This window comes from Salmo trutta, chromosome 7, assembly GCF_901001165.1.
Source record: "Salmo trutta chromosome 7, fSalTru1.1, whole genome shotgun sequence".
Taxonomy (NCBI): domain Eukaryota; kingdom Metazoa; phylum Chordata; class Actinopteri; order Salmoniformes; family Salmonidae; genus Salmo; species Salmo trutta.
This window is the reverse complement of record NC_042963.1, coordinates 18,754,721-18,782,318: the sequence shown is the minus strand read 5'-3', so window position 1 is coordinate 18,782,318 and position 27,598 is coordinate 18,754,721. Positions and strand designations below refer to the sequence as shown.

At 45.5% G+C, this 27,598-nt stretch overlaps 1 protein-coding gene across 1 annotated transcript in view; it reads left to right on the top strand.

Moving 5' to 3' along the window:
- Window positions 1-27,598, top strand: part of LOC115197059 (DENN domain-containing protein 5B) — a 50,045-nt gene that overhangs the window by 5,537 nt on the left and 16,910 nt on the right. Inside the window, exons 2-18 of the mRNA XM_029758224.1 lie at window positions 9,333-9,442; window positions 10,643-11,351; window positions 11,481-11,668; window positions 17,742-18,233; window positions 18,412-18,643; window positions 20,062-20,212; window positions 20,372-20,459; window positions 20,716-20,835; window positions 21,341-21,493; window positions 21,595-21,679; window positions 21,944-22,019; window positions 22,109-22,237; window positions 24,049-24,170; window positions 25,139-25,284; window positions 25,513-25,631; window positions 25,986-26,182; window positions 26,464-26,546. Of these exons, the coding sequence (XP_029614084.1) occupies window positions 9,333-9,442; window positions 10,643-11,351; window positions 11,481-11,668; window positions 17,742-18,233; window positions 18,412-18,643; window positions 20,062-20,212; window positions 20,372-20,459; window positions 20,716-20,835; window positions 21,341-21,493; window positions 21,595-21,679; window positions 21,944-22,019; window positions 22,109-22,237; window positions 24,049-24,170; window positions 25,139-25,284; window positions 25,513-25,631; window positions 25,986-26,182; window positions 26,464-26,546 (3,200 nt within the window). The remainder of the gene's footprint in view (window positions 1-9,332; window positions 9,443-10,642; window positions 11,352-11,480; window positions 11,669-17,741; window positions 18,234-18,411; window positions 18,644-20,061; window positions 20,213-20,371; window positions 20,460-20,715; window positions 20,836-21,340; window positions 21,494-21,594; window positions 21,680-21,943; window positions 22,020-22,108; window positions 22,238-24,048; window positions 24,171-25,138; window positions 25,285-25,512; window positions 25,632-25,985; window positions 26,183-26,463; window positions 26,547-27,598) is intronic.

The following is a 27,598-nucleotide window of genomic DNA, read 5'->3' as shown; positions in this document are numbered from 1 at the left end:
GTTTGTGTAGGTGAACAAATGTGTGTTCCTTTTGAGGGGTGTGTGTGTGTGTGTGTGTGTGTGTGTGTGTGTCTGTGGATGGTGTTTTCTGAGAGGTGTGTTTGTAGGTGAACAAATGTGTGTTCCTTTTGAGGGGTGTGTGTGTGTCTGTCGATGGTTAATGTGTTTTTTGAGAGATGTCGTGTGTGTAATTGGAGAGTGACTGCAGAGAGACAATCTGCTCTTGTTGGCCTCTCAATAGATGCCCCTTGTGTTTCTGCAGCCCCAATCAAATGTCACATGACGTTCCCGGCTGGAATGCCGGATCGCGGTGGTTTCACCTCCCGGCTGCTCCTGGCCGGCTGACTGTCCTACGGAAGGACATTATTGTCGTAGAGGGAACCCCACAGTGGGCTGTTCAGGGACGCCGAACTGTTGTCCGGTTTGGAACGTGTGATATTGCTGGATTGGAAAAGGCTTTTTGCAGAATAGACATTGAACAGGTTTCAAGGGAAGTTTTGATTTTTAGAGCCTATTACAACCTTTCTTAAAGTGATCATGAACGCAGCCTGTGATTAGTTTGTGTGAAGGAAGACAAGGATGGACTTAGCTCCTGTTGGCTGTATTGTAAAAAGACCTATTGAAGTCCTATTAGGCTATATTCAGTCACATTGAAAAGCTGGTGGCTATGCTTGTACAGTCGGTTTTGACCTCACATGAGCTCTCGGTCGCTTCTGTAACCAATCAATGATCAAACCCGAGTCGTCCATTCTCGTGAATGTGTTATCCCTCTGAGCTAAAGCCTTCATGCAAGTTCTCAAGTGTGGGAGTAATGTTGCATATCATTTCAGCAAGCATAGTTCAGCAAACCACTACATTTATTCAGGAGACGAAGACCATAGGAGATTATTATAATTGAGACGGAGTGTCTGCTCCTTGAATGAAAGCCAGTTGTCGTTCTGTCTTTTTATCGCTCTACCCACCTCCGTCTCTCTCCTTCTTCTCCTCTGCCCAGCCGAGGGTGTGATGAATTGAATGTGGTGGGGCAATTGAGTTGGTCGAAGATGAAATTACATCGCTCTTTATATAGTCAGTCATCCCTGTCTCAATCTGTCCGTTTTGAAGGATGGGACGCTGCGTACGACTGTTAATCACCCATTTAAATATCTATCAATCGTGAAATGTCAGCTGCTTTATCATAGGCCTCTTTGTCTTTTAGGTTTTGGAGCAGTCCTCTGTTCGTCTGCGTATCTACCGTATGAGAAAATTGGGTGATTTTTTTTATTTTTATATTATTATTATTATTTTTTTTTTTTTTACAGAATGCCTTTTGGCATCCAATGAAATTGTATGCGTTTGCACTCTTCTTTAACATCACCAACACTATAGACCAATGAAAACCAGATGTCATCCTGTGATCCAATCAGCAAGGTTCATTAGGGCACCCCATAGCAACATGTTTTGAAATGTTTCGCAACAGTAAACCAAGTCAGGAGTTTCTTATTGGACAAGGTCTGGTAGTGCCTCCCCATTTTGATTGTTTTCTTTCCGTAAGTGGGCCTACTGAACCAGCCTCAGGTTTGACAATGAAAGGGTTATATGTGGCATAAAATGGCGTCGTCCTCTTCCTGTCCTGAGAACTGATGTGACTGACTGAACTCCCCTTGAGAAATCTAGCCATGCTTGAAGAGGGATCCTGTGACGTTGAGATTTGCAGCAGTGTCTTGGAGACAGAGAGAAGTTTCAGTCCCTGGAGTGGAACCGTGAGACTAAAGGCCTGTTCCAATGCGAAGGAACTGCAGTCTTAATTCTTTCTATTGTTCCTTCCTTCCTCTGAGTAATTACTGATCCGTCATGGCAGAATTGGTGTTAGCATACATGTACATAGTAGAATCTTGCTTTCTCCTATCCGATGGTGTTACTTCTAGGTAGGATAAATGCATTTTTGTAGTGTTTTAACATGGCCAGCAGATCTGCTGTGGTTGTCTCTGGTGTGAGCTGAGCTGATTTCACAGTGCTGTGTGGGAGATGTCTAGCTAGGGCAATGATGATTATGATAGTCGCACAGCCTAACCGAGGCCACGTTTTAATCTTTCATCCGCAGAACCAAAACAAGCCACCCTCCCCTCCCCCTCCCTGCTTCACCATCTCTCCTGTTAGCTCCCTCTTTTATTTCCTCTGCTTCCATATCTCCCTATCCCTCTTCTCTTTCTGTCTCTTGAAACTTTCACTTCCTACGATTTTCTCTCTCTCTCTCTCTCTCTCTCTCTCTCTCTCTCTCTCTCTCAGCAACTTCCTAATATTTGACCTCTATCTCTGACACTAAACAGCTCAAAAACAACAGTGTACCATTCATTCACCAGTGGACTGTTCATTTCAAGTACTTATGTTTAAAATGCGTCCCGGTACCTTCGAAGAACAGGTTCAGTGAATGGACATGAGCAGTGAAACCCATTCCCAGGCACGGAGTGAATAGAGATTTGACCGCAGGTGGCTGGCAGCACCTTAATTGGGTAGGACGGGCTCTGGAGCCATCTTCCCCTCACCAGCCTCCTGTGGATTTTGCACAGATGTTTGATGTTGCCCTATGGCTGTGTGTGTGTGTGTGTGTGTGTGTGTGTGTGTGTGTGTGTGTGTGTGTGTGTGTGTGTGTGTGTGTGATGTGAACCTACCTAACTGGGTCAGCTAATGAAACGTAGCGACTGACTTCCTCTCCAAGGCCCCGGCAAACTTAATGCCGGCGGAAATGGCGACCATGGCAGCCAGACGTCCCTCTCTTCTCGACGGCTAGGCTCAAGGCTCTTCTGGTTTCTCCCTCCCTTTGCTTTTTTTTGTTGCCCTGAGGAAGATCAAGGCTTGGTAGATAACGTGTCACAGTGTGGTCTTACTGTTTGTCACATCTCTTGAGCTACACTGTTGGTTAAGGGCTTGTAAGTAAGCATTTCACAGTAAGGTCTTCACTTGTTGTATTCGGCGCGTGTGACAAATAAAACTTGATTTTGATTTGATCTCTGCATGTCACGTCCCTTGATTATAATACAAATAGAGGACCAGTATGGTAGAACGCTCAGCAAGATAGTGTCACTGTTGAGTTTTTTTGATACCAGCTTTGATTCACTTCCTTATCACACCAATATCCGACATTGGCTGCCCTGTTCTCATAACATCGCATTCGTATAATGGCTCCCACCCACCAGGGTCGTTTTCAATAGTGCACACCATAGCAAAATGTAAATGAGGGTTTCCCCCGCAGGAGGCTGAAAAGATTTGGCATGTGACTGGCTGCATCACCACTTGGTTTGGCAATTGCACCGCCCTTGACCGCACAGCTCTGCAAAGGGTGGTGCGGACAGCCCAGTACATCTGGGGCCGAGCTACTAAGCTATATGGAATTGTTTTAAGGTCATACCAAGGATCATTTTGCTATTTGATTTGGAATGTTAAGACCCCTTGAAGTGTGTGTGTGTGTGTGTGTGTGTGTATATATATTGATATATATATATATATATATATATATTTGGCCTTACTGCTATTAGCCCAATAACATATTCATTACATGGAACAACAGATAGGCCCCCCTCAAAAAAATCGAAAGGAAGTTTGTCCTGAAATGTGTGTTCTATATTTGAGAGATATAAGAACGATCAGGATATGTTAGTGAATAGGACCCAGCCTGCTTTCATACTACCCACCCACCAGCCTGCTTTCATACTACCCACCCACCAGCCTGCTTTCATACTACCCACTGTCGTGTCTTTGGCTATGCCGGATTAAGTGATATGACATGCTAACTTATAAAATGATTTCTCTGTAATTAATATTACCTGATTAAGCTAATCATGTAAATGTAATTAACTAGAAAGTCGGGGCACCACAGAAGAACGTTTATAGAGCCGTTATCTTCCGAATAAACTCTTAAAATACTTAGTAATATTTTACATCGATAGCAGTCAATATTAACCCTTATCTTATTTTCAGTCTCATAATGAAAGTTGTAAATTCTTGGTTAACAAGTTGAATCAGCAATACAAAATTGGGTTTAATTATTTATTTACTAAATACCTAACTAATCACACAGAATTACAAATACACAGAATACATATGATGTCATACAGAATTCACCCCTGGTGGACGGAACCTGTATGAAAGCTGGTTACACAAAGGAAAGGGGGTTGGGCTTGAATGAAAGAGCGGGAAGATTTAGGAACAGAGAAACAGCAGCTATGCTATCGTAAATACATTATCTTATGCATTCTAAATTACCGCCCATTTGGAAAAGGAAAATGCTATAAATATTTACTCTGAGCTGCGCTTCGGTAGATTGGTCGTAGATGCTGGCCGGGTTGGCCAACAGATCTTCCTGTAGTGGAAGAATGTCAATGGTGGTAAATTGGATACGTGGTGGTATCTTCGTCTGGTTGTTAGACTGGATCCGTCGTCCGTCCTTTCCTAGCCCACGTTAGCAGCGGCTAACTCAACGGCTAGGAAGTATCACTTCTGTAGTGAATAAGCTCAAAGTTCATACCAGTTCATACCATAGCTCACGCCGAGGTTGGCTTAGTTGTCATGTGTCCTTCTAACGTAGAGGCTGCAGACCTCCCGTACTGGAACTAACTGGTTATCTTTTCGTCAAAGGCTTATATAGTGGAGAGGGGGGGAAGGAGGTGTTTCATCGTTTATAACCCCATGTCTCTTCACAGGGTTGGGCCACTGATCGAGCAGGGCACTTTCCTTATGAAAACCCAATGCTCTCATTTGGAAGCTAAAATTACATTTAATCTCCTAACCTCTACGGGCTAGGGGGCAGCATTGAGAATTTTGGAAAAAATATGTGCCCATTTTTAACTGCCTCCTACACCAACTCAGAAGCTAGGATATGCATATTATTAACACATTCGGATAGAAAACACTCTGAATTTTCTAAAACAGTTTGAATGGTGTCTGTAAGTATAACAAAACTCATATTGCAGGCAAAAACCTGTGAAAAATAGATTTAAAAAAAAATGTGAATTTTGTGACTGTACTATTTAGTGTCATTGTTTTATAGATACCACAGTGAGAAAGGATTCATTTCGCAACTCCTACGGCTTCCACTCGATGTCAACGATCTTTATGAAGTTGTTTGAAGCGTCTATGATTAACAGAGAGCAAATTAGAATGCAGGGAAGTTGACATGTCGTCACTTCATTTTTCGCGCCTGCGCATAAATCTGAGGAGTGAATTTGTCATAAACGTTTTTCTAGACACAGGATAGGTCGTGTGAAAATATTACTGATGTTTCACGTTAAAAATGGACCAAAAGATTGAAGCTAAACAACGTTTGACATGTTTGAACGAACGTAAATAGATTATTTACTAGTTTTTTTTAGCTTTTCGGTGTGATTTTACACCCCCCCACCACGTTTTGTGGGAGCCTACTGAACGCTAACTACTTGGTGTTATTTGGACATCAATTATGAACTTTGTCAAAAGAAACCACATTTGTTCTGGACCTGGGATTCCTGGCAGTGCCTTCTGATGGAGATAATCAAAGGTAAGGGGATATTTACAATGTTATTATCGATATTAGATGCTGCTAACCTGTATAGCCTAGACTATTGTTCTTAGCATAGTACCCCGTTTTATTGCAAAATGTGATTTCCCAGTAAAGTTATTTTGAGATCTGGCCATTCGGTAGCAATTACGAGATGATAATATATTATTCTTTGAATGACAATATTAGAATTTACCAATGTTTTTGAATAGTAATTCCGTAATTTGTAACGCTGAATTCACTGGGAGCATTCGAGCCGAAAAAAATTCTGAATTTCACCGCGACTGTAAATGCTGTTTTTGGATATAAATATGAACTTGATGGAACTAAAAATGCATGTATTGTATAACATAATGTCCTATGAGTGTCATCTGATGCAGATTGTCAAAGGTAAGTGCATAATTCTAGCTGGTTTTCTGTCTCTGTTGATGCCCTTCTTTGAATTGGCTAAACATTACACACAGCTATTGTCAATGTACTCTCCTAACATAACCTAACTTTATGCATTCTCCGTAAAGCCTCTTTGAAAATCGGACAACGTGGTTAGATTTAGGAGATGTGTATCTTTCAAATAGAGGAAAATAGTTGATTATTTGAGTATTTGAAATGATTAGACTCTTGCAGTTTTGAATTCCCCGCCATGGTCACTTGACAATGAATCCCATTACCGGGATAAGATCCCCAAGCAATATCAAACATTTCAATTGCATAACAATTCCATGTGACTCTGATAACTAGAGGGTGTATACTTTCTCAGGTACAGTTTATGTCGTCCTGTCATCAATCATAATGTCCCAGATAACAATGAACTGACCTCCATACTCATTACGTTATCAAGCATATTTCCAACTGGTTTTATTATGTAAATATGGTTCCTTTCCCCATTTGTTTGATGTTCCCAGACTCTCTATATTTAACAGGACAGCAGTCCTTCAGTAGGGTCAGTAAGAGAGGGGAAGGGAGAAAGGTATTTATGGGGGGGGTCATAAACCTTACCCACAGGCCAACGTCATGACACCACCTACCAGCCTGCTTTCAAAGCAAAGCAACCCTCTTAGTTCGGGTAATCCATTTCTTGCCTTCGGCATCCTTTCTGTTCTCGGCTTTCCATGCGTCATTGGAGAAGTAGGTGGAATACTATAATCTGGGTGGATAGTGGATATGCGTCACAGCAAGCGTTAGATTGTAAGACACGTTGTTTTTAAGCACGAGTGTTGCTCTTCCTGCTTTATCACCGTGTTTTTGCCCATGGGTGTTTTGACAGTGCAGGGATGTGTGTGTGTGCGTGTGTGCATGTGCGCATCCAAATCCCAGGCAGGGTAGTAATGGGAAGAGTGATGCACTCTAGGGAATGATGGTGTTCTTTCAAAAAGGAGGTAGTTTGAGTGTACATACCAGGGTTGTGCTCAATTCTGAATTGAATTGAGAATGCCTCATCAATTCCAATTGAATTTGAATTGAAGTAGTAAATAGGATGCAGAATTGCAATTAGAATTTGAGTGAAAGGGAATTGAATTCAGTCAAATTCAATAAAATGGAAATGACTCTTCTATATTAGGTCTAGTCTATACAAATATACATCTTGTACAAATACAGGTAAAATATTGTTGAAACGATTGATTTTCAGGACAAACTCTTAATGAATGATCAATGAAAACAACCTCCATGCAAATATTCCAAGTTGTTATATTTCATTAATATTTCATTATTTCATTCATCAAAATAAAACATTTCCCAGAATGCATTAGTTTAACCCTCAAGTTGACCCTAAAGCCTTCAAAAAGAAAACCACAAATATTATGGTCGGTGGACATATAATTGGCTATTCTAAGCACAAAGGTTAAAAGAGGATATGAACATTGTTTCCAGAGAAAAGGGATATATTCTTTGGTATCTGGAAGTGTGACCTGTTAGAATCAATAAAACTCATGTTCTGTGACTGAGTGGAATTTCTTTGAATTGCACTGAATTAAATTCCACTTCCTGCCACTCAAATTCTACGTCATGTGGGGTGTGCCCAATTGGAATTTCAACTCCATGAGTTGAATGGGAGTCAATTCCTAAATTCTGGAGGGAGCGCAATGCTGGTACACACCAGTGACTTGCATGACACACACACACACACACACACACACACACACACACACACACACACACACACACACACACACACAGCTATCTGTATGTAACTGGAGCAGGAAGGTGACACGGGACAGTGAGAGAGGCAGGAGATGCATCAGGCAGACAAGGTTATACATAAAGGTCAGAGGAAGTGTGTGTCGCTGAATTCTCTCCTTCCCTTCAGTGCATGTACACACACACCATACGTATGTCAGAAAATGTAGTACGGCTGTGGATGTACTTGGCTTTTTTTCTTTTTCATTTGATAGTCTGCTACAACAAACCAAAAACATCCAATCACTTGCTGAAACTATGACATGGATGGCGCGGTATAGTGCATTTTCTTATTTCCAGCCAAACCAAAGGTCCTCTTTGCTATCAAGCCCCAGTTTCAGCTTGTATCCGCGTACCGTAAACAGTTAGGTTCACCCTGCAGAGCGTTGGGATGCATTCGGTGCATTGCTCCTGCTTCAACAACATCTGGAATCATTCCAAATCTCCCCCTCATCTCCTCTAACCCTTCCTCACCTATCTCCCTCTCCAAATCAACCCTCCTATCCCCTAGGGTTGTCATGATACCAATATTGCAATACCGCGACAATACTGGATTTTCATGAGGCAGACTGAACTTTATGGCCTTTTACAAACCAGCTCTATGTTAAATACTGTGTGATATAGCTTTAAAAAATTAACAAAAGTGACTCTGGGTGACAACAGAAAGTCAACTTAATGTTTTGTCTCCTTGCCATGATACTTCAGAGTATGGCTGGGATCATGACAGCCCTACCTGTCCCCCTGTTCTCTCTCTCTCCTCCTCGATCTGACTTTCTGACGATGGTGCAGTGTGAGGGGATGAGGGTAGCTGCTTTGAAGGCTCCTCAGGGTTGGTCGTTACGTAAGTCTGGACTTGGCAGGGCTTCCCCTCTTCACTGCAGAACCACCCCCATTGTCTCACTTCTCTATTGTCTCACTAACGGTCTCACCCCTCGAGTGCCTTACCCCTCGAGTGCCTTACCCCTCGAGTGCCTTACCCCTCGAGTGCCTTACCCCTCGAGTGCCTTACCCCTCGAGTGCCTTACCCCTCGAGTGCCTTACCGCTCTACTGCCTTACCGCTCTACTGCCTTACCCCTCTACTGTCTCAGTAATGTCACAAATTTATTGTATCACTTCTCTCTCACTTCTCCTGTCTCACTGATATCTCTTCTCTCTGCTGATGCCCAACTCTGTCTCACCTCTCTACATTTTCTACTAGCCTCGGGCAAGCGGGCAAACTTAATTTCCATCTCTGGTCTCACCATGTCTGTCTCACCTCTCCTACCATCTCACCTCTGGCTCATTAAAGGTATTCAACACACATAGAGACTTTAGCTGATGTCAGATGATGGGCAAAAGGTTTTGCTGTCTCCGATATTAAATCCTGACCCTGTCTGGTTACCGCAGTGTTGCTGTCCGCCCTGTCCCCTTATTAAGAATTCAAAGCGGGAATGAAGGTCACTTGTCCCTCTGAATTTGTCTGTGCCAGTATTGCAATGCTGACATACTCGTTCTCTCCATCTGTCTGTCTCTACCCTCTCTCTCTCTCTCTCTCTCTCTCTCTCTCTCTCTCTCTCTCTCTCTCTCTCTCTCTCTCTCTCTCTCTCTCTCTCTCTCCCCCCCCCCCCCCGCCACTCGTTTTCAACCCCTTTCTCTCTTCCCTAGGTGAGAGCTTTGAGCAGAGCCCCCTACGGAGGTCCTTCAAGTCCAAGGTTCTGGCCCACTACCCTGAGAGCACAGACAGGAGTCCCTTCAACAGAGATGCAGTCAACATGGTAAGGCAGTGGGGCTAGGATACATTTAGAGAACGTAGCAAAAGGTTAAGTCAGTCTTTTATGTCATTTTGGCTGTTTTAGCCCTTTATGGAAAGATGGTTGTTGTGCCACCATGTGAAAATGCATTTATTACAAGAAAGTATAGCTTCTGTTGTGCACATATTTTACACAGAATAGAATACTTTACATTTGTTGTTTGTGCACTATTGTTTTGTTGATGGGATAGTTCGGGATTTTGGCAATGAAGCCCTTCATCTACTTCCGTAGAGTCAGATGAACTGGTGGAGACCATTTTTATGTCTCTGCGTGCGGTTTGAAGAAAGTGGCTGACTAGCGTTAGCGCAATGCTAGCTAGCGTTAATTGAACCATTTGAAAGTGGTTGGGCAAATGTTTGATTGTTTGGCACTGCAAGAGCCTTAAATGCTGTGCCGTCACGTCTTTTGTTTTGTTCTCCTGTACCAAAATGTGTTTATCTTTACTGCGAATGAGAGAATATTTTCAGTTTTAAGTGTTTATTTTTATGGCACACACTTGTATAAACAAGTCTGGATGATAAAAGCATTAGGGAAGGAACTCAACATAATCTACTAATTCATGAACCAATTAAGTTGTTTTTGGTGAAAAGTTCAAACTTGTTGTGAGCAGTCTCCCTACAGACACTAAAGTACTTTGTAGCAGATAGAGCGCCTTTTCATGGAGCCACACTCTGGTTCTTTCCACAAATAAGGGCCCTTTTAACCGCTAGTCTTTAATGTTGTTTATCAGAATGAAAGCTCTTCAGAATGATTTGACCCCTCTCATCCCTGTTCATAATCACTTGTGTTTGACTTAAGAACATGCTATTGAAGGCAGCTGAGATTGTTTGTTTGCCACTCTTTTTGTACCTTCTCCTACCTCGTCTTCCTCTCCTATCTCTCTCTCTCTCTCTCCCCCTTTATTTTCCTTTTTCCTCTGCTACGTCCTCTAAAACATCCCAAATCGCTCTTCCTTCGACATCTCTCCCACCTCTATTCTATTCACCATCCTCTCACTCCTCTCTCTCTCTTTTTCTCCCTACCTCACCTCCTTGCTCTTCCCATGTCTCTCTTCCTCCCTTCATATCTCTCTCCTCACCCTCTCTCTCCTTTCTTCATCTCTCGTTCTCCATCTTCCTCCTTCATCTTTCTCTCTCTCTCTCTATCTCTCTCTCTCATCCCCAGCTCTGCATGCCGCACGGCCTGTCGTTCCGTAGTCAGGCGGACGGCCGCGAGCACCACTTCCACTCCTTCACGGTCGCCCAGGACGACGGTACGCGCTCCTACGGCTTCGTGCACACGTACTACGAAGCGGTGACGAGCGCCCAGATCACCACGGCGATGCAGACCCTTCATCAGATGCACCATGTGGAGCACTACTCCACCTCCTCTTTGTCATCTTCCTCCGCCTCCTCCCCCTCCACATCCAGCACGGACTCTCTGGTGAGCAGCATGGATGAGTTGGATGCCGACTCCCTGGCAGCGCGCCCCCTGTCGGCTTGTTTGGGCTGCGCGGCGGGCTCCTTCCAGCCGGCCCGGGACACCCTGTACGCCTCCAAGGCCCTCTGCCTCCTCACGCCCCTCCCCTTCCTGCACGCCGCCCGCCACTTCCTGTCCCAGCTGCACCAGGCGGTGACATCGCACACGGCCCCGCCACTGCCGCTGGAGAGCTACATCCACAACATCCTGTACGAGGTGCCCGTGCCGCCGCCCGGCCGTTCGCTCCGGTTCCACGGGGTCCAGGGGCCTATCGTGTGCCAGCAGCCCGGCCCTGAGGAGCTCCCGCTGGGGGACTACCCCCTGGGAGAGGCCTTCTCCCTGCTTGGGGTGGAGAACATGGTGAGGCTGCTCACCTCCGTGCTGCTGGAGACCCAGGTCCTGCTCTACTCACAGGGTAAGGACCAAAAGACCAGGCAGCGTTTTCTGAAAGCTCACCAGCCTAGGTTGTGTTTCCATCATTTTTCAAATTTAACCCAAAAGTGTGCACTTGTTAATTTCCCATCATGCGTCTCTCTGTCTCCAGACTACCAGCGGTTGATGACGGTGGCAGAGGGCATCACCAACCTACTGTTTCCATTCCAGTGGCAGCACGTCTACCTGCCCATCTTGCCCATGCCCCTGCACCATCTCCTGGATGCCCCCGTGCCCTACTTGATGGGCATCCAACGGAAGGATTGCTCCCAATGCTCCACTCTGGATCTGTCCCATGAGGTATTTGAGGGGGGGGGGGCAGGTGCTCAAAATGATACACCCCCCCTGAAAAGAATTCTACTTTCATACTTCCTAACATACCAAATTCCTCTGTAGTAAACATTTTTACATTTCTTTAAGCATAGGCCTATTTATTTCTGCAAGAACACACTCATCGTCACAAATTGTAAGCAAGCTAGTTACAGTGCCTCCTAAAGATATGATTGACATCGGGGAAAAGGGGTGGGCTATCAGCTGATCATTGATGTTGATGATTGATGTAAACCTGCAAGTTAGCTAGCTCCATTTCTTTGACTGGTTAAGATTTACCTCTGTGTTTCTGTCTCTCTCTGCTGCTGCGCGTATCAGCCAACCAGACCTAATATTGACGATGATGTAGGCAGTGTTAATCAAATGTTACACCGCTGTGGCAGTATTGTTGATATTTAAACTAGGTAGCTACACACACATTTAACCGGTGACCGCATCTCTCAAGCCATGCATGTTTTGGATACCGCGCATGTGCAATCTCAGTACAGGGCAGGCTGGGGGGAGAAAAGGCGCAACCGGGCGTGCGAGAGCTACGGAGTGCAGCCAACGGATGGGATGGGGGGGGGGGTGGCGGACATGACCACGACTCTGAACAACAATGACCAAAACATTTGTACAAAAATGTTCATTTTGGGGGAATTTCTACCACCACCCAAAAGGGCACTTTGGAGACTGGAAGGGCAAAGGGGCATGTGCTCTCCACAGGTAGAGTCCTATCTGTATATGTGCTTTCTTAGTGCTTTGTGTTTGGAACTGTAGACATGTAACGGAGGCTTTTAAAAAAAAAAAAAAACTATTTTTACCCTCAAAATGTCTTTATTTAACCAGTCAAGTTATTGAGAACACATTTCTTCTTTAAGTACGACCTGACCAAGAGGGAGCAACAATTTTAAAGTCTTTTGAAGTTGACCAGAACTGGAGGTACAGTAGGACAAACGATGTTCTCATGCAGTTCATATTTCTTTAATAAGAATGGGAGGTTGCTGAATCCACACACCTAGTTAGTTTTAAATCCACTATTCAATTACAATTCACCTGGCTATACCACCTGGCTATACCACCTGGCTATACCACCTGGCTATACCATAGACTTTGAAGCATTCTATACTGAACAAAAATATAAACACAACATGCAAACTATTCCAAAGATTTTATTGAGTTACAGTTCATATAAGGAAATCAGTCAATTGAAATGAATTCAGTAAGCCTATGGATTTATGGATTTCACATGACTGGGAATACAGATATGCATCTGCTGGTCACAGATACCTTAAAAAAAAGCTAGGGGCGTGGAACAGAAAACCAGTCAGTATCTGGTGTGGCCACCATTTGCCTCATGCAGCGCGACACATCTCCTTTGCATCGAGTTAATCAGGCTGTTGATTGTGGCCTGTGGAACGTTGACCCATTCCTATTCAGTGGCTGTGCAAAGTTGCTGGATTGTGTACAGATCCTTGCGACATGGGGCCGTGCATTATCATGCTGAACCATGAGGGGATGGCGGCGGATGAACGGAAGACAAAGGGCCTCAGGATATCGACACGGCATCTCTGTGCATTCAAATTGCCATCTATAAAATGCAATTGTCTTCGTTGTCTGTAGCTTATGCCTGCCCATACCATAACCCCACCACCACGGGGCACTCTCTTCACAACGATGACATCAGCAAACCGCTTGCCCACACAACGCCATACACGTGGTCTGCGGTTGTGAGGCTGGTTGGACGTACTGCCAAATTCTCGAAAACGATGTTGGATGCAGCTTATGGTAGAGAAATTAACATGAAATTCTTTGGCAACAGCTCTGGTGGACATCCCTGCTGTCAGCATGCCAATTGCACTCTCCCTCAAAACTTTAGACATCTGTGGCATTGTGTTATGTGAAAAACGGCACATTTTAGAGTGGCCTTTTATTGTCCCCAGCACAAGGTGCACCTGTGTAATGATCATGCTGTTTAATCATCTTCTTGATATGCCACACCTGTCAGGCGGATGGAGAAATGCTCACTAACAGGGATGTAAACAAATTTGTGCACAACATTTTTGAGAAATAAGCTTTTTGTGCGTATGGAACATTTCTGGGATCTTTTATTTCAGCTCATGAAACATGGGACCAACACTTTGCGTTCTAGCAGGCATTCACTGACCTTGCAAAGACATTCCAACAAGCATTGGAACACAATTAACGTTCACTGTAACGTGCATTCTAATAACAGACATTCCATTACGCAATGTAACAGGCAGTGAAAAGAGCTTTGTAACATTTGCCTGCACTAATCCATGCTATTCTAGTTGCATTATAACACCCGCTCCTCTGGCGAGCTCCTCCGCTTCTCCCTTCTCTCCCCAAATCCAATTCTCCATCCCTCTACGAAAGATCACGCCGTGTCGCATCAGCATTTCGCCAGGTAATGCGTCCCAAATGGCACCCTATTCCCTATGTAAGGGTGCAATTTGGGACACAGAGATTAGGAGTTTTCTTTGAAGTGGTAGAGCTGGCCCAGAGAGAGGGAGCATGAGACATCAGTAGAGAGAGAGAGGTGGGAGGAGGAAGGCACCGAGCAACACATTTCTAAAGAAATCAGACAACGTGAATAATTAAGGGTTAAGAATTGCACAGTTTATTTCTGGATGTATGTGAGAGGGTAGGAGGGCCACAGGAGGCAGCAATAGAATGCACACTTAGCAGGTTTTAGAACGCATCCCGACCCTATCCTGTGTATTAAATATCTATCTATCTAGAACCCCTTTTTTTCCCAGCAGGATTAAGTGTGTTTTATCTGTATCCTTATCCAAAGTCACGGCTTTTTAAAAAGCACATAGCTTTTGATGGCATTTAGCTGATGTGTCACAGTACAGTGGGATGTCAACATATTTTGTCATGGTAAATTGGGTCAACATACTCTGAGGGGGAAGGCGAGGGCGTGGTTTATGCTGCAAGCTTTCCCATGAGAAGTGGAGCGACGATGCTTCAATCCTATGAACTTTTAAAGGCACATTCTTTGATATTTACAGACATGTTTGATCATTTAAATGAATGATACCCATTGTTCATGCCTGTTCTTGAAGAATATCACTGTCTTTTTTTTAAGTTGAGGAGTGGGACTTTAAAATAGAACTGTAAACAAACGGTGGTCTGTGTGAATCTGTCACATCACTTGCAGTTAAGAAAAGAACTGGACCATGGCATAATGTCAGTGCTGAATCTGGACCAACAGAGTGTCACTTAAGCAGAGCACACTGTTGATGCTGTTATGGGATTTCATGGTGTCGGTCTCTGACATAGTCTGTGTCAGGCCAGTGCCTGCTAGGCTTCTTTCCAGAGGTCTACTCATTTCTCTGACTGTTTTCCGCATTGACGAACATTTTGTCAGTGACTTAGGGGATGTGCATGAAACAGTTTCACCTAATATCAGCATGTTAAATGTGCAACCAGAGGGAAAAATATTCTAGACCACCTTTACTCTACACACAGAGACGTGTACAAAGCTCTCTCTCGCCCTCCATTTGGCAAATCTGACCATAACTCTATCCTCCTGATTCCTGTTTACAAGCAAAAATTAAAGCAGGAAGCACCAGTGACTCAGTCTAAAAAAAAGTGGTCAGATGAAGCAGATGCTAAACTACAGGACTGTTTTACTAGCATAGACTGGAATATGTTCCGGGATTCTTCCGATGGCATTGAGGAGTACACCACATCAGTCACTGGCTTTATCCATAAGTGCATCGAGGACGTTGTCCCCACAGTGACTGTACGTACATATCCAGAAGCCATGGATTACAGGCAACATCCGCACTGAGCTAACGGCTAGAGATCAAGGAGCGGGATTCTAACCCGGAAGCTTATAAGAAATCCCGCTATGCCCTCCGACAAACCATCAAACAGGCAAAGCATCAATACAGGACTAAGATCGAATCGTACTACACTGGCTCTGACGCTCATCGGATGTGGCAGGGCTTGCGAACCATTACAGACTACAAAGGGAAGCACAGCCGAGAGCTGCCCAGTGACACGAGCCTACCAGATGAGCTAAAATACTTCAATGCTCGATTCGATGCAAATAACACTGAAACATGCATGAGAGCACCAGCTGTTCCAGAAGACTGTGTGATCATGCTCTCCGCAGCCGATGTAAGTAAGACCTTTAAACAGTTCAACATTCGCAAGGCCAGACGGATTACCAGGATGTGTACTGTGAGCATGCGCTGACCGACTGGCAAGTGTCTTCACTGACATTTTCAACCTCTCCTTGTCCGAGTCTGTAATACCAACATGTTTTAAGCAGACCACCATAGTCCCTGTGCCCAAGAACACGTCTGTAGCCATGAAATGTTTTGAAAGTCTGGTCATTGCTCACATCAACACTATTATCCCAGAAACCCTAGACCCACTCCAATTTGCATACCGCACCAACAGATACACAGATGATGCAATCTCTATTGCACTCCACACTGCCCTTTCCCACCTGGACAACAGGAACACCTATGCGAGAAAGCTATACATTGACTAAAGCTCAACGTTCAACACCTTAGTGCCCTCAAAGCTCATCACTAAGCTAAGGACCCTGGGACTAAACACCTCCTTCTGCAGCTGGATCCTGGACTTCCTGACAGGCTGCCCCCAGGTGGTAAGGGTAGGTAACAACACATCCGCCACGCTGATCCTCAACACGGGGACCCCTCAGGGGTGCGTGCTCAGTCCCCTCCTGTACTCCCTGTTCACTCATGATGGCACGGCCAGGCACGACTCCAACTCCATCATTAAGTTTGCTGATGACACAACAGTGGTAGGCCTGATCACTGACGAGACAGCCTATAGGGAGTTAAGAGACATGACCGTGTGGTACCAGGACAACAACTTCTCCCTCAATGCGATCAAGACAAAGGAGATGATTGTGGACTACAGGAAAAGGAGGACTGAGCACGCCCCCATTCTCATCGACGGGGCTGTAGTGGAGCAGGTTGAGAGCTTCAAGTTCCTTTGGCGTCCACATCACCAACAAACTAACATGGTCCAAGCACACCAAGATAGTCGTGAAGAGGGCACGACAAAACATATTCCCCCTCAGGAGACTGAAAGGATTTGGCATGGGTCCTCAGATCCTCAAAAGGTTTTACAGCTGCACCATCAAGCGCATCCTGACTGGTTGCATCAAGGCACTACAGAGGGTAGTGCGTACGGCCCAGTACATCACCGGGGCCAAGCTTCCTGCCATCCAGGACCTCTATACCAGGCGGTGTCGGAGGAAGGCCCTAAAAATTATCAAAAACTCCAGCGACCCTAGTCATAGACTGTTCTCTCTGCTACCGCATGGCAAGCGGTACTGGAGCGCCAAGTCTAGTTCCAAGAGGCTTCTAAACAGCTTCTACCCCCAAGCCATAAGATTCCTGAACAGCTAATCAAATGGCTACCTAGACTATTTGCTACCTAGACCCCCCCCCCCATGCTGCTGCTACTCTCTGTTATTATCTATGCATAGTCACTTTAATAACTCTACCTACATCGAAACCGGTCACCCCCCCACATTGACACATTGACTCTGTACCGGTACCCTCTGTATATAGCCCCGCTATTGTTATTCACTGCTGCTCTTTAATTATTTGTTATTCTTATCTCTTACTTTTTAGGGATTTTCTTAAAACTGCATTGTTGGTTAAGGGCTTGCAAGTAGGCATTTTACTGTAAGGTCTACACCGGTTGTATTCGGCGCATGTGGCAAATAAAATTTGATTTGATTTGAACTTGGCCTGGTCCCAGATCTGTTTGGTTGATTAGCCAACTCCAATTGTTCTGGTTGACTATACAGCGCAAAGAGATCTGGGACCAGGTTATGTGAAACTAGTATGCCAACAGAGACAGGGTTTTTAGAGAGGAAAGAGAGAGAGGAGGTGAAAGGAGAGATGAGACATAGGCGAAATCAGGAAAGGAGAGAGTGACCTGGGGAAGAGAGGGATTTGAAACAAGCATTTCGCTGCACCTTTTTATACCCCTGTAAACTGTGTACATGACGAATAACTTGTTATTTGATCTGTCCCACTTCCAGGCCAACCTGTGCTTTGTGGACATAGACAATCACCGCGTGGATCCACCCGAGGACCTGCCCCTCTTCCCAGACCAGCCCGAGCTCATCCAGGAGCTGAACGAGGTGCTGCTGCGTTTCGGCCTCCAGCCACATGGTGGCGCCACCACCAACCCTGCCCCTGCCGCTCCCCCCTGCCTCAGCAGCCTCGTCCTGGAGGACCTGATGGAAGACAGGCGCAATGGGAACCTGGGAGGGGAGGAGTTGGCCATGCTGGAACGACTGCAGGCACTAGCAAGGAGGTGTGGAGGGATGGAGGGGGGAAAGACCCTTGGACGGGCGTTCCAGGAGGAGGAGGAGGAACTGAATGCAGCCAAAATGAACGTGCAGCTGAGGGAGGTGTTCGCGGGGCGTTTCACCGCCATTTTCGGGAGGTACGAAGAGTTTGTGATCCACAGCGCTCCTGACCTGGAGTCCTGGCTAGGCAACCGTGACGGAACGAGCAACTTTGATAAGGTAATGGTGAAGATTGATCGACAGTCACTCACTGAAGGAATACCATAGACACACATTATATCCGTAGGCTACTCCTTCACAGTCAGTAATCACACATACATTCACAAGAAGCTCTCATTCAGGATAGAAGCAATATTCTCCCGCTGTTACTGCTTTAACTGGTTAGTGGTATCACCAGGGCTCCTTCCTGTCGGCGCAGCCTGCCCCGCACCTGCACTTCTTGTCCTGGTTCCTGGAGACGGCCATGTTCTCGTCATTCTTGGACAGCAAGGTGTTGTCTCGCTGGGCCGACCAGGAGCCGCTGCAGCGTGTGTTCGACGGCCGCCTGGAGAGGGAGCACCTCTACAACACGTTCGAGGATGACCCCGGCAACCGTCGCTACAGGAAGTGCAGCGTGCTCCACAAGTCAGGTGGGTGGGTGAATACAGGGTGTGGAAATTGGATCCAGGCGTGCTACAGCAGTACTCAAGTTTCCATTATTATTATTATTATTATTATTATTATTATTATTTATTTTTATTTTTTTATAACTGCATCCGGTGGGCGAGCCCCCCAGTCCACCTATCTCTGGGTCATGTTCATTAGGGCACGCATTAGAAAATGTTTTAAAATCTTTTGCAATGGTAAACAAAAATTAGTTCAGATAGCCCCTCACTCTTGTAGTCTGCTGGTGCCTGATGAACAGAGAGAGAAAAGGGGAGAGAGAAAAGAGGAGTGGAGGGTAAAAGAGGTAGAAAATGATATATGAGGCGGAGAAAGGGAGGTAGACTGAGAAGGGGATACTTTAGAGCGGTGGAGGATGGGGAGGGGGGATAAGTAGCATATGATGAGAGGAGGAGGAAGAAAACAGTACATTTTTTACCTATAATGAGAGCCCCAAAACTCTCGGCTTTGAAGTACTGCCAAGTGCTCTGCCAAGCTCTCTCTGTCTCTCTCTCTCTCTCTCTCTCTCTCTCTCTCTCTCTCTCTCTCTCTCTCTCTCTCTCTCTCTCTCTCTCTCTCTCTCTCTCTCTCTCTCTCTCTCTCTCTCTCTCTCTCTCTCTCTCTCTGTTTCTCTCTCTCTCTCTCTCTCTGTTTCTCTCTCTCTCTTTTCTCTTTTTTTTCTCTCTCTCTCTTTTTTCTCTTTCTCTTTTTTTTCTCTCTCTTTTTTCTCTCTCTTTTTTCTCTCTCTCTCTCTTTTTTCTCTCTCTCTCTCTCTTTTTTCTCTCTCTCTCTTTTTTCTCTCTCTCTCTCTTTTTTCTCTCTCTCTCTCTCTCTCTGTTTCTCTCTCTCTCTCTTTTCTCTTTTTTTTTCTCTCTCTCTCTTTTTTTTTCTCTCTTTTTTCTCTCTCTCTCTCTTTTTTCTCTCTCTCTCTCTCTCTCTTTTTTCTCTCTCTCTCTCTCTCTTTTTTCTCTCTCTCCCTTGGGTTTCCCAGAAATGTGTCTTTCAAAGGGAACCAGATAGCGTTCACTTCCATATCTTGACAACAACACATGACCGTGGTCATGTACAAAGAGCTTTACAGATCATAGACTTACATATACAGTATGACACTGATCAAAAATTCTCTATTCGAAAAACAGGCTTATACAATGGTCATTCAATGTAAGACTTCTATGTACAGGCTTGAAAAGCTAGAAATTAAGAAGTGATAACGCTGCCCTGTGTGGCTCAGTTGGCAGAGCATGGCACTTGCAATGCCAGGATTGTGGGTGCGACCGTCCATACAAAAAAACGATGCACGCATGTGCACTATAATGTGAAAAGGTTCATTGGCACTGCCTCTCCTACAGCATTCTCCAGTAGGCCCCACTCACATCTCCCACCTCTATTTTGCTCTGATCCCTAGCCCAGGCCATAGAACGCAGGCTGCTGAAGGCTGACCACACGGCCATCCACCCCCACCTGTTGGACATGAGGATCGGCCAGGGCCGACACCAACAGAGCTGCTTCCCCAGGCTGCAGGCTGATGTACTGGCACAGGGACATAACACCAACAAGTAAGTAACATACATTCATATATACACACCGACACACACAAGAATGACCTACACACACATGCACACAAGAATGATCGAAGCACACACACACACAAATCACCTGCATGCACACAAAGACACAATGTACATTGAGTCTGATGCAGTTGCCCCTGTGTGCAGGTGGTCAAGCCGTAACACTCGCAGGAGCGACATTAAGAGACCAGTGACCACTGAGACGACATCAGGACTGGGCAATGACCAGAGAGAGGTAAACACCTGCTTTACCTATGGCCCTGTCCAAAAATCAACCACTAGCCCTTTCCCTTAACTGGTGTAAGCAATATGGTGATGACTTCCCATTTCGTCGCATGACCATCATTCTGCATTCTTCGTTTTTTTTTTAAAGTGTAAAAAATTAAATGAGCCAGGTAGTCCCTCTCTATTTCAGTCCAATCTACAAACCCAGGATGGGTAGGGGAAAGTGTGTATCTGATTGGCTTGTGCTCTCTGGGTTTATCCATTAGAAGTATTCCACGGGGAGGAGGAGCCTGCACCAGTCCAAGCTTCTTGACCCCTCCCCCTCAGCTGTCACTCAAATCCAGCGGGGGTTCGTGGAGGGGCTCCTGAGTGAATGTCGCCTGAAGGTAAGGGGTCTCCAGACCCACCACAGCAGGGGCACAGCGTCTTTCAGTTGGGCATCGACTCTAGACAATAACACAGCATATTAGAGGTAGATATACAGAGTGATTGTCCAAAATGGCACCCTATTCCCTATATAGTTCTCCACTTTTGGAGAAATGCAGTGTGAGTGAGTGTGCAGTGCATCTGTAGCTGAAAATGTTTAGTTTTGTGACCTCTGATTCTTGAAATGATAACATAAATCAAGACTACATTGGATGAGGGCCAAGTCCTCCTAACTTGAGTTGCGGGTGCTTAATTCTGACCCTTGCATGAATCATGTATTGATATGCGTCCCAATTCTCCACACTTCTCCTAAAGTGTGCCCTAGCACAGCCCCCGTCATGGACTTAAAATCCTTAAATCAAGTCCACACTTCGGTAGAAGGGTGTAGAATTGGGACGCAACCTAAGAGTAAGAAGTCAGGATTTAGGCGATTTAGTGTTTGTTGTGTGTCTCTGTGTCGTGCAGACCAGGCGTATGTTGATGGAGAGGATGGGGAAGGAGAGTGTGGAGCTGGGTCAGGGCAAGGCCAGCATCACGGGCCTGCAGGAGAACACACTGATCCACAGCCTCTGTGACCTGCTGGAGCGGACCTGGGGCCACGGACTGCTACTCAAACAGGTTAGTAATAAACATACACAAACACACGTTCAAACATACTGTAATCGCACACTGCTGTTTTGCCGTGGTTGAGTGTGTGATTGAGTGTTTGTACCGTCCAGGGAAGGTCGGCTCTGTGGTCCCACCTGCTCCACTGCCAGGCCAATGGGGAGAAGATGGAGCCACCATCACCTGCTGAGTCTCCAGGTCAGAGCAGATACATACTGGCCTGTTTGTGCTGTCAATGACAATGATCATTGGAATTGAATATACAGCACAAACAGATCTGGGACCAGGCTAGACACATACTAGGAATGTAGTACAGTAATCTATCTATCTAATCATGCCTCAATCATTCTATGTTCTGGTCTGCTAGCGTCACCTGTCATTAACAAGATAAGAGTTTGTCTGTTAGGTGTACTCTGTCAAGTCTGATCACATCTGCCAATCACTCTCTCTTCCTGGTTACAGTGTCCAATGGGCTGGACAGCATGAGGCTAGAGGAGGGACTTGCACCCCCGAAGGGCTCCTTTGTACAGGATATGAGGTAATAAAGCGCAACATAACCCAAAACACTGCTATCTTTGAAAACCATAGAATTTCTGGTAGCATTTTTTTTGTAATTTTTTTTTTTAGGTTTGTCCAGACTATGAGTGAGGGTCTCAGTGAGGTGGGTCGGGCGCGGGCCTGGATCCATCTTTCCCTGGAGAAGAAAGTGCTCTCGCAACACCTCAAACTGCTGCTGGCCAACCAGAACCTAATCAGGTATACACACATATCACATATACCCTCTTCACACTACTGACCGCCATCATTCCTGTTCCTACGAACTTCATGCTCCAATGACTATCGCCCTGTAGCACTCACTTCTGTAATCATGAAGTGCTTTGAGAGTTATGGCACACCATCAACTCCGCCATCCCAGCCCCCCTAGACCCACTCCAATTTGCATACCGCCCCAACAGATCCATAGACGATGCAATTGCTCTCCACACTGCCCTCACCCACCTAGATAAGAGGAATACCTATGTGAGAATGCTGTTCAGTGACTAAAGCTCAGCATTCAACACCATTGTCCCCAAGCTTAGGACTCTGGGTCTGAACACCTCCCTCTGCAAATGGATCCTGGATTTCCTGACGGGCCGACCCCAGGTGGTGAGGGTAGGCAACATCACATCGCCACCCTTTAACACAGGGGCCCCACAGGAGTGTGTGCTTAGCCCCTTCCTATACTTCCTGTTCTATCCACGACTGCGGGGCCACGCGCGACTCCAGCACCATCAAGTTCGCTGATGACACGACGGTGGCAGGCCTGATCACCGGCGACGATGAGTCAGCATACAGGGAGGAGGTTAGTGACCTGGCAGTGTAGTGCCGGAGCAACAACCTGTCCCTCGACGTCAGCAAGACCAAGGAGCTGATCGTGGACTACAGGGAACGGGAGGCGAGCACGCCCCCATCCATATCGACGGGGCGGCAGTGGAGCAGGTAGACAGCTTCAAGTTACTCGGTGTCCAAACACACACGCACGGTCGTGAAGAAGGCGCAACAGTATCTCTTCCCCCTCAGGAGGTTGAAAAAGTTTGGCATGGGCCCTCAAATCCTGGAAAGGTTCTACAGCTGTAACACTAAGAGCATATTGACTGGCTGCATCATTGCTTGGTATGGCAATAGCATCGCCCTCGACCGCATGGCGCTACAGAGTGTTGTGCAGACAGACCAGTACATCACTGGGGCCGAGCTCCCTGCCATCCAGGACCTCTATATCAGCGGTCTGAAAAGAAGGCGTGGAAAATCGTTCAAGACTCCAGCCACCCAAGCCATAGACTGTTCTCTCTGCTGCCGCACGGAAAGAGGTACCAGTGCATCAAGTCTGGCACCAACAGGCTCTTGAACAGCTTCTATCCCCAAGCAATACGACTGATAAATAGCTATCATAATAGCTACAGACTGTCTGCGTTAACCTTGTATCTTTATTGACCCTTTATTTGTGCACTGTCTCTATACACACTCACTCCAACATTTTCCCACTCGCACAGAATACGCACATACATTATACTGACTCTACACACCCGCACAGCCACTCACATACTAGCTGCTGCTACTGTTTATCATATATCCTGATGTCTAGTCACCTTACCCCTATACATATCTACCTCCATCACTCCAGTATTCCTGCACATTGTAAATATTGTATTGGAACTGACTTAATAATTGTTTTCCTGTATATAGTATGCTTACTTACTTTATTGCGCATTTTTTATTCAATTGTTATTGATTAGTGCATTGTTGGGTTTTGAGTTTGTAAGAAAAGCATTTCACTGTATTTGTGCATGTGCCATTAAAACTTGAAACTTGAGCCGAGCAGAGCCAAGCCAAGCCGTACTGAGCTGGCTTGGTTGCACCTCCGCGATAGTTGCTAGGACCGTGCTGGAAAGGACAATGTGTAAATGAAAATATTTGAGCCGTCACGATGACATGAAAAGGGTAATGACCGGTGAATCTTCAGATGTATGCTTCATTTTCTCCTCTCTGTGAGGTAGGTGTGTGTTCACTTTTCGGTCCCCTCCCTACAGGCAGCTGTACAAGTCCCATGCGTTCCTACTGTGTGAGGAGGAGAGGGAGCAGTTCCTGTTCCACCTGCTGTCCCTCAACACTGTGGACTACCTCTGCTTCACACGCACATTCACCTCCATCAGTAAGTCTGGCAGATTCCCCAGAGCTGTGTTCAATGAGAAGCGTTCCTTTTAGTTTTCTGCTAAATGTGTTTATTTGTTGCGGGTCCTAATGAACACGTCCCAGCTTCCAAGATACTGAAACCAGAAACGTTCCTAGAACATATCGGGGGGGGGGGGGTGTTCTCATTGGGTTCCTTATTCCTATTTGGTTGTATGATAACAGTATGAGAATGTTTTCCTAGTGTTATTAGAGCGTTACAGTTATTAGAATGATATTGCAAAAAACATTATCTTCATATCATAAGTCAACATCTACATGCAGTTCTGAGAACAGTTCTTAGGCAGTTCCTGAAACGTTTTAAGAAGGAATGTTTTTAGAACACTGGCATCTTGGATAGTGGAACGTTACCACTAGCGTACTAGGGAACCGGACATTGTTAGCTGGTTTAAACTAGAGCAGGGATCATCAACTAGATTCAGCCGCGGGCCGTTTTTATTTTTTCGATTTTTTTTGTCTTGAGTAAATGATTAGGGGTCTGGAACATAATTATAAATAATGTGTAGGCTGCAAATTGACCGCAAGAAGCCCAAACAGATATGTTTGACTAAAACATAATCATTTCAGACCTTGTTTACATTTGTATACGATCCCATGTCTCTATTATGCGTGGTAATACTTGGGAACAGATTTCTTAAATGAAAATCACTTGGAGCTGATTTCCTGGTGTTTTGACAGTCTTATGTCTGATAATGATTATATATATATTTTTTATGTTCAATTTTGGTGGGGGGGGGGGGCAAATAAAACCACCCGCGGGACAAATTCTGTGAGGTTGGGGAACCCTGAACTAGAGGTACCTGTAAGGCCAAGGTCCGTAAACATCTAACATTGCACTGAAATGTGAAATGTGTTCACTGCCTCGCTCTAGATAAGAGCATCTGCTAAATGACCAAAATGTAAACGTTATTGTCTCTTGTGTCCCTTCAGGCATTCCATACCGTGTTGTCATAACGCCCATGAAGAAGCTGAGCATTGCCATGACAATGTCCAACCCCTGGGTGTGTGTGTCTGGAGAGCTGGGTGACTCTGGGGTCAGGCAGATCCCCAAGAACACACAGGAGATCTTCTTCCAGGTGAGATGCTCCGTTCCTCTGGGCTACTGCTTTGGGAATTCTCCATCAAACACACATGTGCAAACACATGCATATACACACACACACACCTACATGTACACGCATTCTCACAAATCACTGTCTCACACACACACACACACACACACACACACACACACACACACACACACACACACACACACACACACACAGTTCTGACTTTGGTCTCTCTGTCTGTTTCTGTGTCAGTGCCAGAACCTGGGCAGGCTGAGCACCCTGCAATTGGGGCAGGAGAACTCTGGCCTACTGTCTAAGTGTCTGGTGGACTGTGTGGTTGTGCACAACGAGATCACTGGACACACCTACAGGTAACGCACACATACTGTATGGATACACTGTTTTAGCTGTGTGTCAAACCTGCAACGAACTCCACATCTTTTTGATCAAGTTAGTCGGAAAAGTGTTGCTTTAATTTCTGCACTCACCTAGGTCATGTTCATTAGGGCATGCAACGGAAAACATTTTAAAACGTTCTGCAACAGGAAAATGAGTGTTTATTATTAGACAAGTTCAGGTCGTCCCTCCCTTTTTGTTTGGTGCCCAATGAATGTGACTCTCCTTCAAAATTCTGAATTGCCCAATCCCAAATGACTTCTCGCTTGCCCTATTTCACATCTAACCTCTGACCCCATTATCTATCTACATCCACGCTCTCCTCCCAGGTTCCCGTGTGGCCGCTGGCTGGGGAAGGGTGTGGGTGACGGCAGCCTGGAGAGGGTGCTGATTGGTCAGCTGGTGTCTCCCAGAGGAGAGGAGGAGTCTGGGAGGTGGACGGGGACGCCCCCGGAGCAGAGTTCGCCCCCTCAGAGTGGACACATGGGGGGTCTGGGGTCACTGGGGCGCAGCAACAGTAACAACAGTATGTATGGGGAACAGACACACACACAGTTTGCACCTATAATTGTTAAAACGACAGTCAAAACAGATATTCCACTTTTTATATAAACAGTCAACCATAATATTTTCTTTCTTTTGTCATGAGTAAAATATGCCTTTTTTTTTAAAGTCACTCATTGCTATACCTTACTTTTAATGCTCTCCTTATCGTCTTTCATGCCATTGTCCATCTTCACGTCTCTTCCTCCTCTCAATCCCTCCATCTCTTCTCCATTATCCTCGCTCTCTCTCTCCTTCATTCAGGACTGTCTTCTGTCCAGGTGCAGGAGGAAATGAGGGAGGCAGTAAACAACCTCGTCAAGCACTTCCACAAAGCAGAGCAGGAGGTATGGGTGGGTGTGTAGGTGTGCGTGAGAGAGATTCCAAAAACAGAAAATAGAGAGCACAGCAGAGAGGTCTAATCTCTGATGAGAAGAGTGTGTGTGTATGTGTGTGTGCTGGTCTGCACAGGCCGGCGTGTGTGCGCTAGGCTTGGGGAATTTAGAAGTACCTATAGTATGATTTTCAATACCGTACTCTTGTGGTGGAAATTCTACCTTTTAACTAATAATGAGGAGAGGCAAAGTCAATTGTCACGTCTGTGTGTAGGAACGGACCAAGGCGCAGCGTGCGTATCGTTCCACATCTTTATTATATAGTGAAACTTAGCCAAACAAACTATAAACAAAACACAAACCGTGACAACAGCGGTGCAACATGCACTAACTCAAAATAATCTCCCACAAACACAGGTGGGAAAAACAACTACTTAAATATGATCCCCAATTAGAGACAACGATGACCAGCTGCCTCTAATTGGAATCATACAAAAACCAACATAGAAAAAATAAACTAGAACACAACATAGAAAAATTAAACTAGATAAACCCCCCCCAGTCACGCCCTGACCTACTCTACCATAGAAAATAAGAGCACTCAATGGTCAGGACGTGACAGTCAATAATCAATCAAGGTATTACTTTTATTAAAAACGTATTACAATAAGGAGGCTGGTCGCACCAGCCACGCAGGTGAAATGGAGCGAGAACCTGCACACAAAGAGTACAGAAGCCTTATATAGTCAAGCTATCTCATGCAAGCATCTGCAAAAACACGTGACCCTATCTATGTGTGTGTGGGGAGCGACGACTGGGTGAAAAGGTTGCCTCCGTCTGTCGCAACTGAGTGAGGACAATAGGTGCCAAAGTGACAGGAAGTCACTCCAGACATACTTCCTCTAACAGCAGTGCCTTTGACTGTCGGCCCAAATGATGTATGTCCTACCCCTAAACACACACAAAACATGAACCTTTAACCCAGAAACAGGCTCCAAACAAAACAACAGCTCTATCACTGGTGTGTAGAATATAACACTTTACTCTGTCTCCAGTTAAGCTGA